This window comes from Sesamum indicum, linkage group LG1 (assembly GCF_026168435.1).
Source record: "Sesamum indicum cultivar Baizhima isolate 11 linkage group LG1, ASM2616843v1, whole genome shotgun sequence".
Lineage (NCBI taxonomy): Eukaryota > Viridiplantae > Streptophyta > Magnoliopsida > Lamiales > Pedaliaceae > Sesamum > Sesamum indicum.
The window spans coordinates 13,253,843-13,267,378 of NC_142657.1; the positions used below are offsets into that span (position 1 = coordinate 13,253,843).

The 13,536-nt window shown below is 36.3% G+C and overlaps 1 protein-coding gene and 1 pseudogene across 4 annotated transcripts; one reads left to right on the forward strand and one right to left on the reverse strand.

Moving 5' to 3' along the window:
* Nucleotides 1–3,521: 3,521 nt before the first annotated feature.
* Nucleotides 3,522–6,884, forward strand: LOC105159812 (uncharacterized). 3 transcript variants are annotated; one of them, XM_011077011.3, is made up of 5 exons: nucleotides 3,522–4,112; nucleotides 4,533–5,131; nucleotides 5,805–6,132; nucleotides 6,294–6,375; nucleotides 6,611–6,884. In XM_011077011.3, exons 2-5 carry the CDS (start codon nucleotides 4,609–4,611, stop codon nucleotides 6,815–6,817), a joined length of 1,140 nt encoding a protein of 379 aa, XP_011075313.1. In that variant the 5' UTR covers nucleotides 3,522–4,112; nucleotides 4,533–4,608; the 3' UTR covers nucleotides 6,818–6,884. The 3 variants fall into 3 exon arrangements, with proteins under 3 accessions (XP_011075313.1, XP_011075317.1, XP_011075319.1); XM_011077015.3 differs by having other exon boundaries at nucleotides 3,522–4,050; XM_011077017.3 differs by having other exon boundaries at nucleotides 3,522–3,909.
* A 246-nt stretch (nucleotides 6,885–7,130) lies between these two features.
* LOC105161911 (triacylglycerol lipase OBL1-like) lies at nucleotides 7,131–13,171 on the reverse strand (annotated as a pseudogene). Its single transcript, XR_016066644.1, has 4 exons — nucleotides 12,832–13,171; nucleotides 11,007–11,147; nucleotides 8,019–8,603; nucleotides 7,131–7,505 (listed from the first exon to the last, which is right to left on the reverse strand). The product of XR_016066644.1 is annotated as a triacylglycerol lipase OBL1-like (transcript).
* Between the last annotated feature and the right edge of the window lie 365 nt (nucleotides 13,172–13,536).

The following is a 13,536-nucleotide window of genomic DNA, read 5'->3' on the forward strand; positions in this document are numbered from 1 at the left end:
ATATAATTAAATTTTTACGACCACAATAGATTACCCTAATAGACTAATATGGTGCAAATACAATTTTTTTGGCAGATTTACCAATGTGTGGACCCTATTTTCTCATTTTGTCTGCCAGAATAAGAAATAACAATTAATTATTGATTTAATGTAAGTTTAATTCAGCTTGTTTTTATAAACAGCTGCACCACCAATATTAAAATTTAACTGTGGGCAATATCGTATAATTTAATTAATTTATCTGGACATCGGATCTTAATTTTATGAAAAATTAAGAGCTTACATTTAATCAATTTTAAATATATATTATATATAATTATACATTATAAAAAGTAGAATGAAATTAACCCGCCACCTGAAAGAAGCAAGTGGAACGACCCGGGAACGTGCAAGCAGATGCGGTGATAAAATACATAAATTAAAAATCGAATATAATAAGACCATGGTTTCAAGGGTGTACCCTTGAAGTTTCCGAGCGTTTGATATAGTTAATAAAATCAACAATAAAAACTATAATGAGCTTATGGTGAAATTAAAACTGAGGAGCGCAAGAAACGTAAATAAAAAATTACCTCTTTTTTTATTTCATTCGAACCTTTTTTTATTGATTTGTTAATGTGAGATTCCAACATAAAAGTCCTCTAAAAACACATTCACACCACACGAAAAAATAGGGATCCCTTAATTTCCTTTGCTAGAGGAGAATAAGGGAGAAAACACACCAAGTGTGTTTGGAGAGAGAAGGGTGGCCGATTGGAGTTGTTCTAGGATAGGAATTTTTTTTTTTTGGGTTGTGTAATAATTAATTATTTCAAATTATATATGTACCTGGTATGGATATATTAGAATGTATTTAGGTTCATTCCATTATCCATAAGGCAATATATTTTTTATTCCAAATAAAAAATGAACAACATAGCACTTTTCAAAAGTGAGAATTGCTAGTCAATTATTTCCTTCCTTAAAATTATCCAATGTGCTTAATTTAGGGGGTGTTTGGCCGATTTTATTAGGATAAAATACAAGGCCCAACTAATTTTAATTAAGTTCAGTTTAATTAAAAACCACCTAATTAAGCCCATCATATATTTAATCCAATTAAATACATGAACCCAATAAGTTTTTATTAATTAAGAAGTCCAATAAATAATAAGGGCAAGCCCAATATAAATCAGTCCTATTAATTTATCATTGGGCTCCTTCATCTCTAGCATTTATAAGTAATCCAATTACTTATGGAATTAATTCTCAATTAATTAATTCCTCGTCCCTTCTCGGTGATTTGTGTATGACTCTTTAAATTCACCTCTCAGCTAGACTTGGGCTAGTGTCAAACACTATCACTAATTAAATCTAATTTAATTAATAATTCTCGATCAACCCTTGATCAAGAAAGCCCGTCACCATAGGTGGCCATCTAGCAACAGTCCATGGCACTAGAGACTAGGCGAATATCCATGCAAACTTTTTAGGCTCTAGAGTCCATACGGGTACGGTCTTTCCATCTACCGTCTCCCAACCTTAGTTCAGGGCATGAAATTTGGTGTCGGCTCCCATCTGGACTAACCGTCTATACTTAATACTTAAGATCGCGTTACACCAAATTGCTCGACATAGGAACCTCTTTTCCTATTCGACCAATAACTGTGGCCATAGGTTCATAGAGCATCAACGCATGTCCAAGTACATAGGAGATACCTCTATCACGTATTGACAGGGGACAAATCCTTTTCTTCACTCACTGTTCTCGCTACATGCTTTGATTGCACTGGACAAGGCTTATAATAACCATGTCTGTGACACGATTACCTCTAGCACAAATTCAAGATACAATCATCGTATGCACATGACTGCCGTGATTCCTCAAGTCTGAGGACTGTTCCCGTACTATCAGAGTCGGGGATTCGAGTCATACCGACCAAGCCTCTACAGCTTCTATATGACGATCCCAGCAAGTCAGTTCAGTTAATTCCTAGCCATCGACCTACTAAGATCGCATAGACGTCCCTCGTTATCGTCGATAAAACGTAGCACTCATCAAATGAATGCGACTCTTAATGCAAGTCTCCGTAGGACACTCGATACATATTCTCGATGTTCTCGATTTAAATCATTTCAAACCCAACCCTTGGCAATTGATTTCATGCCCGCATCCAATGTGCAGTCCAACTGTTGCACAGTTGTCAATGTGGTTGTGGGCTTTGTTGTGATGTTAAAAAAAAATGCAAACATACACAACAAGGACATCAAAGAAAATGCCAATAACGAATACTCATTTTATTCATTAAATAATATTACATAAAATCGAGTTATTATCAAAATATATTATAAATATACCGATCTAATTGGCTTTTTTCAGACCACCTATCCTAATACCACCCACCCACCCCTCCCCACCATGCCCTCTCCGGCATTCCCACTCTCTTCCCACCCAAGACAGGAGGATGATGCCAATGTCATTCCCAATTTTGCGATTGTTCGGAGCATATTTGGGTGATCGTAAAGTCACCCAAGATAAATCTCAACAATAATAATTAAAAAAAAAATAGATTGTTGTCATCCAAAATTAATTTATTTTAAAAATTAATATTAAAATTTTAAATTCTAGCAATAGTTCTTATCATTTCTTATAAGTTTCTGAAACAATCTAAATTATTGATGTGACCTATAACGAAGAATTAATGCTATATTGATAAATATAATTTCTTATGTAATATTAATATTAATAAATAACATGATGTGACTTATAAAAATGAGCATTACTATATATATAGCCTGGTAATAATCTTTTGCCACTTCTTATAATGTTGTGAAAATAATCTAAATTAAATGAATGTGAATGTGACTTATAACAAAGAGTAATCAATCTATATATGGCCTTTATGTTGATCAATCATTTAATCACTCTCTTGGATTTATAATGTGAAAGCGAAAAATTACGTCAATATATATATATATATACGTTATATATATTTTTTCCAATCTATTTCTCGCTTATGTATTTCTTTGCATTTGTACATCCAATTAAGATACTCCCCATTATACTATTTCCAAAAAGAAAAAAAATAGATACTCCCCATTTCCATTTGCAATTAATGCTCATAAATTTGCAATAACCTGTACAAAATTTTATTTCTTACTTTTTTTTTTCCTTTCTAAATCTGCCATTTCATTTAAAAACTATAACATCAAATTATTTAAAAATCAAAAGCACATAAATAATTATGTTTGAAGATTAAAAGCACAATTATTCTCTTTCGACCATTATAACGAAAACTATATTGTTAAATTCCTTAAAATTATGTAACTTTGTTTAAATTTCATTTGAAATTTTATTCTTTGTCAAATATATTATATATATATGTGTATTTTTTTTAGATGGGGATGGTGCATTTTAATTCTTTTTATTATTATAATTTGAACATATCTTGTTCATACAAGTTCAAAAATCCGGCAAAAAATCCAAAGTCGATCTTGAAGGGGCCCTTTATATTTCGGTGTATTGTCTGATGGGCTGCATTTTGATTATCAACATTCAGACAACATCTGTCAACACAACCTCGAGCAGTCGAACCCTAAAATCCCATCTCCTTCCCGTTTCCTTCTTGTTGGTGTAGGAGTAGCTGTAATTCTTGACCATTAATTACAACCATAATGTATGTCTCCACAGCTAAATCAAAGGTGGATAGACGGACGGCTTATTGGACGCGATGTATCCAAGAATCGCACGTCCCTTTCGGCCATTAATATTTGCTTTTAAAGTGCAAGAATTACTATCCTAAATCTCTAATCGAAGCAACGCGAGTCAGTCCACTGTTTCGTCAAACGTACAACTCTCTCTGATGTCCTGATACACAACTCTGTGTGTGCTTTCACACCGACTCCATCAGCCTTCCTTTTCTGATTAAAGTATTTCTCCTGCCCTTTTTCACATAAATATAGTTTCTCATGACATTAGACACCAGCCCTTTTGGCCACTTCTCAAGATTCTGCATTTAATTATTACTGCTAAGTGTGAACAGGAATCATCGAAAAAGTGTGAGGAAAAAGGTAAAAGGGTAACAACTGAAGTACTTTTGATCAATGTTTTGTGAGTTTTTAGCCAATCAGAGGTAAGATCTTTGGAAAGTGCATTTCTTTCTAGTTCCTTCTTGTTTCTGGGCTCTATGTGTGTGTGTGTGTATGTGAAGCTGGGAAAATGGGATTTTTGGGAAATGAACAATGGGTATAAGCATCTTGACAATGAAAGGCTGGATTTTTTTCGTGTGGTGTTAGATTCAACAAAATTGACTAGTTAGAAATATCTTTCTCATTTATACAACTAGTGATATAGTTACTCATCCAAGCCTTTTCTGTTTCTTTGTCTCTGTTTGTTGTGGTGATAGGAAGATGAGTTACAGGTTTGAGATTTCTTGAAAATCTGCCTTTGGTTTCTGGCAGAATACAAGATAGAAGCATGGTTTTTTATACTATTTATTTCTACTTTGAGAATTTGGGTGTTGTGGTGTGATCAGTTCAAATCTGATTCTTAGGTGCTGAAAATGGTTTGAGATTGGGAGAATGATGGAAGCAATTTGCCCCCCCACATTTGTCCTTTAATTGATCGTCATGAAGAGAAATTCAGGTGCCTATACCAGCCCTGGAACGCCAGAGTATGGTGTTAACAATCGGGGGGAAATACCTAAATCTTGGCATTCAGAGCGAGTACCGTTGCCAACTTGTAGGAGGCATATTAGTACTGCTGCTTTGATGCCCTTTAATAGTGGAAGAGCTTTGCCTTCCAAATGGGACGATGCAGAGAGATGGATTACTAGCCCGATTTCAGCTCATTCTTCTGCCAAGTCTTCGGCTTCTCAACCTCAGAGACGCCCCAAATCCAAGAGTGGGCCTCTGGGGCCTCCAGGGTTTGTGTACTTATCCAACTTTTCGCCTACGCTTGAAGGTGGGACTATGAGGAGTTTCATGGGAAATTCACCGCTCGCAACAGGTGTGTTGGCCCCTGATGGTTTATCCATTCATTATGATGCTGCAAAATCTAATTCTTCATGTGCTAAGGATAACATAACAAGGAGCACCAGCGTGCCCGGCATGTCGGATTTGCTCGATGAAACCGCCATGCCAAGTTCTCAAGGTATAATTCTGGACTTAAAAACAGTTTGGAACGACTATTTGGAATTGTTGTTTCATTATTTCACTTAACATATGTATGTAAAATTTATAAGAATTCAGTCTACCTGTATATTTGATGGAATAGTTTGTGCTTGTGGTTTGTACACGTGACATGAAACATAAGACGAATCACCCATCTGGAAGAGAGGATATGTACTAGGCCTTTCAATGTTGTTCAGTAGTTGACAGCTTATGCTTTAGTATAACTGAACAAAGTTCCAGAATGACGACCTGTTGGAGTAAAAATCATTAAGTGCAAATGAGATGCAATGGTATTGCCCTATCTAGTGACGTATAATGGGATTCACCAATCATCCAGTGGGAGTTTAGTGTTACTTCACCAATTCTCCCTTTTTATACAGATTTTTTAAGGCTTTTCCTGGTGGGATCTTAGTTTTGTTGTAGGTAAGTCTAGTGGGGTCGACAGTTTCCGAATTCCTGAGTGATTTTTCCAGGATCTGAAACCAAGCTGATTCCAATTGAGTTCTTTACTCAAATATAAATCCTATTTGTCGTGGTTATGTTTCTGAAAATGACACAATTTCTTCTATGAATTTATCTGTCTCTGTATTATGTTACTAATAACTATTGATTTGCACCAATGTTTGCTTTTAACTGGTGATTTGAAAATACAGATGATAAACTTGACGGCTCCAAGGAGGAAGAAGCCGTCGTTTACCGCAGGGACATGGCAACTCAAATGAGCCCTGAAGGGAGCACTCATTCATCTTCCAAAGGAAGGTTGTCATTTTCCACTTTACCTTCGTCAGTTCCTGCTTTGTTTCGTCCACACAGCAATCATGCCGCTAAAGATGAAATCAGAGATGTCCAAGTAGACAAAGGCACCACTACGGCCAGACAGTTCAAGAAACAAGGAACAAAAAAGATGAAGAAGGATTCGACTAATGTTGACGACTTGCCTTTACCTTGGAACGGTTCTGAGGCGTCAAAAAACGCATCAAGGTACGTCTGTTGTTTCAGTGAGTGACGAGGAAAGTGGGATTTTTATTGTTCGTGGGGATCTTATAGAGTTAAGGATCACAGTCTAAAATTTAGCAGAACTGAAGTTTAGATTGAAATTGATTCATCATCGAATCATGCATGCACTACCTGTTTTTGTGCAGGTTGCAAAGAGAGGAAGCCAAGATCACTGCTTGGGAGAACTTGCAGAAGGCGAAAGCTGAGGCAGCAATTCGGAAACTTGAGGTTTGTGTTTTTCTTATAAAATCTTGAGAATCACAAGTATCTGAAATTCACATATTCATTGCAGAAGAAAAAGCCAACTATTGCCGAACTTACGAATCAGTTCTCTTTCTCAGGCTGTTGCTGTTCATTTCATGATTTGCTATGAATTCTGAACTTCCCCGCCCCCCAACCCCCCCCCCCCCCCAAAAAAAAAAAAATACTTATTTATTTATCCTCGTCCAACAACATTATTCAGATGAAACTAGAGAAGGAGAGATCAGCGTCCATGGACAAAATTTTGAACAAGCTTAGAGCTGCGGAGATGAAAGCCCGAGCCATGAGAGACTCACTGTCTGAAAATCAGCAAACCCCAGCTCGTAGAACCTCTTACATGGGATTTTCTTGCTGTATATATGTCAAGGCGTATCATCTCAGTAATTGCTTTCTTGCCCGTCGGAAATAGTTCTTTACTGATTCTTTTGAGGTACACTATCCAGTGAAAATGTTATGGCCTTGTCTTAACTTGTTCATATTCTGCCTTTCATCTTGTTCTAGTTGGTCGCTTTAGATAGCAATTCGAGTTGCGATTCAACATAGAACCTCCCGTGATTTCTGCCTAGGATGTCCGTAGAGGGTGTTTAGGTGAGCCCACAAGTTTATTAATAACATCTTATACGATATTTGAAAGCCTATAAAATGGGTACAAATATTTGGTAAATTACTATTCATGTCGTTGTCAAAATAACACAGCAAACATAATAATATTTGTCATATAATCAATCAAATTTGAATATGATTTTTCTTGCCCATCCCACAAAATTTTTCGTGGATAAAAAACAGTTCTTGATCATCATTGAACAAAATCGTTGCAACTTAAATATTTTCTGGCCGTTTGATATGTGACCCGGGAGAAATACGTTGGATGATCCCAATCGAGTGGCATTAACATAATCTTGTAGGCAATGGGCTAGCAGCCCCGCAATTAGAAGTCCAATCACACGAAACATTCGAAGAAGATTCCCTTCCTGGTACTCGGCCCCATTCGTGTATGTAATAACGAAACTTCTTATCAGCTCCCACCATGCATTTATCAACTTTGATATTACCCATATCATGGAGAAATAGTTCTTGTCTGGCTCTTCAGCCACAACCTGCACAAATTTAAATTACCATTACTAAATATTCTTATGATTTCCTAATATTTGTTGACGAGTAAATATATATAATGCTCTGGGGTCCAGTCACTGCCTGCTTCATATGTGGTCACGTACTTATCCAACCAAACATGGAGTACATGGCCACATCTGAACCGTCTATTACAAGATACACTGGCTGCATTTTGGGGAGATCCTCTTTTGACTTTAAATTGAAGTATTTAATTTAATTTACACGGCTTAAACTTTTATATAGGGTGAATAGCAATTTATCCACAATAATATTGAAAATGGACACATTACCTATTTATAAAAAAAATACAATAATACACCCCGTACTTTTTAAAATAAAGCCTTGTAACAAACTTTGCATGTGAGGAGTGTAATGATTCTTATTTTTTAATAATTTAAACTTTTAGTTTGAGATGATCGTTTAACATTGTATGTCTGTTGGGGCCAATTACTTTAATTTGAGATGCGAAAAGTATATGCCAAGTGGAATTCACTTACTTTTCCTTGGTAGAAGCTGTTATAATTTATACACGTCCCAAACTGCTTGAACATGAGGGTGAAATCATCGGAAGGCAATCTGGGCACCAAGTCTTAGCTGTAAACAACCCGAAAATACTTAAAACCGTACTTGTCAATACGCTTTTCATGAACTCCCCGAACTTTTCATCTCCCACTCTGGGCTGCCCGAAGGTGTAGATGCCCTCTACTCTCTCCAGCGACGCCGACTCCTCATGCATCGCCAGAACTGCCGGAAACAGAACGACTACCGCTCCGCCCAAGCTGTGGCCGGTGATTATGAATTTAGATTCAGAATTTTTCTGCAGATGCTCTTTCAGCAGTCTCCTGACGGCGTAGTAGGCGGTTTCCGTTTTGCCATCGTCCTGTTTCGACGGCCAGCCCTGGCTTTTCTGCAGGCCCAGAGCTTTCATGAAGCCGCAGTGGATTTTGCCGACTCCTGGAATCGCGTACCAGGAGATGTCGAAATCTGAAGACCGAAGGGTTCAGTTCCTCTGAATGCTACGATAATTGTGTTTTTCTTATCTTGGAGGATGAACGCTTGTGTTGTGGCTTTGTCCTGGTAGTCTGCCAAAATTCAAGAATCTCTTTCCTTTATCACTCTTCTTTTGCCCACAAGAAATTCATATTGATTTTTATTTTAAAATCTCTTCTATTTTTTTATTTAATATATAGATTACATGGTCTATCCAATTTTATATAAAAATTAATTTATTTAAAAGAAATTAGAATTGAAAATCCATTCAACTAGAAATCTTAATTTGCTGAAGATAAAACAAAAGCTGAGAAATTTTTAATTATAGATTCATCGTGACTTACTATTTTCTCATGCCAGGTTCACTCATTTAGTCGAATACTCAAAATGAACAGAATTTAATCTATAATTTTTTTTTATACTCACAAACAATGATTAATGACACTGCCGCACTAAATTTTTGTGAAATCAAAGACGCCCTTCAACTAATAAGATAACTAACTTATTCAATTTTTCAAATTTTATATTATCTGACAAATTCATTTTTATTTGTATTTTTTAATGCTATATATTGATTCATATTTTAGTTTTAGTTATCAAATATTTCAAAGTATGATTTTTTTTTTAATAATTATGCAAGAACCATGTATTTTATTAAAAAAAATTAAGTTAGGAGCTTACCGTTCCATAAATTGTAAAATCCCAAGAAATCAATAAAGGAATAATTAAATTTAACAAGCTCTACCTTAAGTGACAATATTCTTTTCCATGAAATTTGACAAGCTCCCAACCACAGTATTTATTTTCCTTTTTCATTTTCTAATTGCTTCTGCTGTTTTCTTTATATATGTGTTAATTGCATTTAAATACTAATACACAAAAAATTCCTCTAAACAAGGAAATTATGTAACAAGATCCTGTTGAACTTTGGAGAGCCTATTCTTTTTAATCCTTTTAGAAATAATTCTTTATTTTCACAGAATTTTTATTTTTATTTTTTTATCAAATTTTCTACTTCTCATTTCTTACCATATGCATTACTCCACTTTAATTTTTTATTTAAATCTTCATTTTTTCTCTTTAAAATCTCTTAGTGATTAAAAAACTACAAATTTTTAACGAGCCTTGGTTAATTTGTTGCCGAAGTTAAGGCTTAATCATAAATTTAAATCCCATCAATGTATAGATATTTATTTTTATAACTTATTTACTTTTTTAAATAATAAAAAAAAAACACTAAACTACAAGTTCTAACAAACAGTCCAAGGGTCTCACGAAATGAAGAGATTGTCCAAAGTCAAACAAAAAAGTAATTAAGACGCCACCCAATTGCTACCTTTCTTTAGAAAATTGAAAGAAACAAGTTACCTGGCAAGCTTATCTTTCAAAATGAAAGAAATTGGTTGTGTGACTTGCACATAATTTGTTAATGAATATTCGTGTAAGCAATATGTTGAGAAAGCTTGTAAATAAATGGGTGAAAAGCAATTTACTTTTCTGTTATATAAAAAATGAGTACATTATTTCCTATAAAAAAATATAGCAATTTATCCTTCTGTATTTTTTAAAATGAAGCAATTTACCTCCTTATACAGGAAGGTAAATTATTTCATTTTAAAAATTATAAAGGGCTAAACTGTTGTATTTTAAAAAATATAGGAAGGTAAATCGCTACTTATTTTTATAAGGGGATAATTTACTCATTTACAATATCACAATTGAAGTTGCTTGCATTTTCCCTATAAAATCCATGGCAGAAATGCAAAATATCATAGTTGTAGAAGGCAGATGCAGAAGTAAATAAATCTGGGTTTGTTTCTCATTGAATGAAGAAGATGAATTTTTGCAGAGTTTAAATAGGACACCTGGCTAGTCACCGCTTGCAACGAACTGCCACCTAGACACTACCTCACCAAATGAAGAAATGGCTTTCTAACTAACAGAATCGCTACACTAGTAAAAGCGATTTACAAAGAACAAATGGACAAAATATAAACGCAGCAGCTGCAACTCTGCTGCTCTCTGCAACTTCAACTGCATCACAGCTTCAACACCCCTTCCTCAAGCTGAGGCAGGATGAAGGCGTAAGATGCCCAGCTTGGACAAGAGGGAAGCAAAGGAAACAGCAGGCAAGGACTTTGGTGAAAAGATGAGTAAGCTGCAACTTGCTGGAAACATAAGAAAGGGATATAAAGCCAGCTTTGTACTGGTCTCGCACCACATGACAGTCTATATCCAAATGTTTCATGCACCCGAGGAAAATGGGGTTAGCAGTAATATGGAGCGCGGTCTGATTATCACACCAGAAGGGAATCGGTGTAGCAACGGGAACACAGAAATCACGGAGTAAAAACGATATCCATTAAGGTTCACAGACAGTGGCAGCCATAGCTCTATACTTTGCTTCGGCCGAAGAATGCGAAACAATGTTCTGTTTCTTAGATTTCCATGAGATGAGAGAGGAATCAAGAAACACACAATACCCAATCACAGACCTACGGGAATCAAAACAAGCACCCAATCAGCATCCGTGTAAGCAGATAGGTGCAAGGAATTAGAGGCCGAGAAGAAAAAGCCAGTATCAGGGGCACCCTTAAGGTAGCAAACAATATGCAAAGCTGTTGTCCAATGCTGATCTGTAGGATGTCACAGAAATGGACTCAGCTGTTGTATGGCGAAGGAAAGATCAGGTCTTGTAAAACCAAGATATAACAAGCACCCAATTAATCGTCTAAACTTATCGGGCTGCTTATGAAATGTCCCTGAAGTGGCACTAAGCTTAAGTCCAGGAGGCAGTGGCGTGGACCCTGAAGTTGCAGATCCATTCCAGAATCAGTGATGATGTCCGTGGCATATTTGTATTCTGTAATACTCATACCCTCAGTAGAGCGGGCAATCTCTAAACCCAGAAAGTATTTAGCATAACCGTTTGATTTATGAGATTAAATCCTCTGTAGGTGCCATGACGAGGATATCATCGACGTAAACAAGTAAAGCCACAAAATCGTGAGGAGTCGGCTTGATAAACAAGCAGTGATCATGAGCAGATTGCTTAAACCCAAATTCAACAACCTTCAAGGTGAATTCTAAATTCCATTACTGTGACGCCTGCTTTAGACCATATAATGATCGATGTAGTTTACACACTTGGCCAGGAGGAGCAGAATACCCATCTGTTAAAATTTGAAGTGTGGGGAACAAAGTATATTCATGACAATAAATTAGAGAAGGAAAAACTAGGGTTTATTCATCTAAAAAAACTCTAGTACTTTATTTATCTAAACTCTCTAGTTCTAAAGTTACAGAGATGTGAGACTATATATAAAAAATAGAGTCCTAGCTAAAAAAAAAACTAACTCACTTTGAACTCTAGTTGGCAACAGACTCAACAAAAATTAAATACTGAAATACTAATAAAAAACAAACATTGAGAACAAAAGGATAAGTACGAGCAGAACTTGATAAGTACAAGCAAAACTTTCAACAGTCCCCCTCAAGATGGAGCCAAAGAAGCGAGGCCCAACTTGCAAAGGAATCGTTCAAAGTCAGTAGCAAAAATGGACTTGGTAAAGAAATCGGGAAGTCAGCAGCAGAAATGGACTTGGTAAAGAAATCGGCAATTTGATCAGACCCATAAACTGGAAAATAAAGGAACAAGGGGACATAGAGCAAAATGAAGGCTCAATAGCCTAAAGACCCAAGGCTACAACCACTTCACGGTTGCACAAATCACTCAAAAAAACAAAGGCTTATAGAACCATAAAGGCTCCACCAATATTCAAAGCCATAAAGGCTCCACCAATATTCACAGCCACAAAGGTTCTACCAATATTCAAAGCCACAAAGGCTCATAGACGAATTCAGAGAAGGAAGAAGGAGATCATCAGCATTCGATTTTGTCGAAGTTTCATCGATGAATGCAGTTTCATGCGGCGGCCCTCTAGGATTTCAAAAGCAGCGAGCAAGTATGCCAGCGGCGGCGTGCTAGAGTTTCAAAGGGCTCTCCCCCCCCCCCCCCCCTTTTTTGAGAAACATGTTCTGATACCATGTTAAAATTTGAAGTGTGGGGAACAAAGTATATTCATGGCAATAAATTAGAGAAGGAAAAACTAGGCTTTATCCATCTAAAAACTCTAGTATTTTATTCATCTAAACTCTCTAGTTCTAAAGTTACAAAGATGTGAGACTATATATAAAGAATAGAGTCATAGTTTAGAAGAAAACTAACTCACTTTGAACTCTAGTTGGCAACAGACTCAACAAAAATTAAATACTGGAATACTAATAAAAAACAAATACTGAAAACAAAAGAATAAGTACAAGCAGAATTTTCAACACCATCAGGCAGCGTCATATAAACTTCTTCGTCTAGAAAGCCATGGAGAAAGTCATTGTTTATGTCAAGTTGGTGCAGGGGCCAAGAATGTGCTGCAACAATGCCAAGAAATAATCGCACCATGACAGTCTTGGCAATGAGAGAAAAACTATCAGTGTAGTCGACTCCTTCAATTTGGCTATATTCCTTATAGCGGTTCACGCTGCCATCACGATTCATCTTGAGCTTATAGACGTAACGGGAACAAATAGCTTTCTTCCCTGCAGGAAGAGCGGTAAGAGTCCAAGTCTGATTATTTTCAAGAGCCTGCAGCTCCCCCGTCATGGCATTTTCCCACTCCAAACGGCCCCAGGCCTGAGCGTAAGATTTTGGTTCCTGTAAAATAGACAGTTGAGTAGCAAAGTGTATATGTGCAGGGGAAAAATCAAAAGCTTGATTACAAATGAAGTCATATAGCCATGCTAGTTTATGAGATATTCGAGTGGAATGTCTTAGAGGTAGAGTGACTAGAGGAACTGATATAGGAGATGAGTGTGGAAAAAGGAAGAATAGAGGAAGATGAGGCAGGGGTAGTATCAGTCATCGAAGATGGTTGAATAGAAGAACCAGGTGGAGTAAATTCTGTATCAGATGTTGGAGAAACAATGGGAAAAAGAACAGAATTCGTGACTGGTTCAGTAGAGTTAGAC

Bases quoted from the DNA above. Each gene is read 5' to 3' on its own strand.
- LOC105159812 (XM_011077011.3), top strand. From the start codon at position 4,609: ATGAAGAGAAATTCAGGTGCCTATACCAGCCCTGGAACGCCAGAGTAT. The intron at 5,132-5,804 runs GTATAATTCTGG...TTGAAAATACAG, and splicing joins CGCCATGCCAAGTTCTCAAG to ATGATAAACTTGACGGCTCC. The intron at 6,133-6,293 runs GTACGTCTGTTG...GTTTTTGTGCAG, and splicing joins GCGTCAAAAAACGCATCAAG to GTTGCAAAGAGAGGAAGCCA.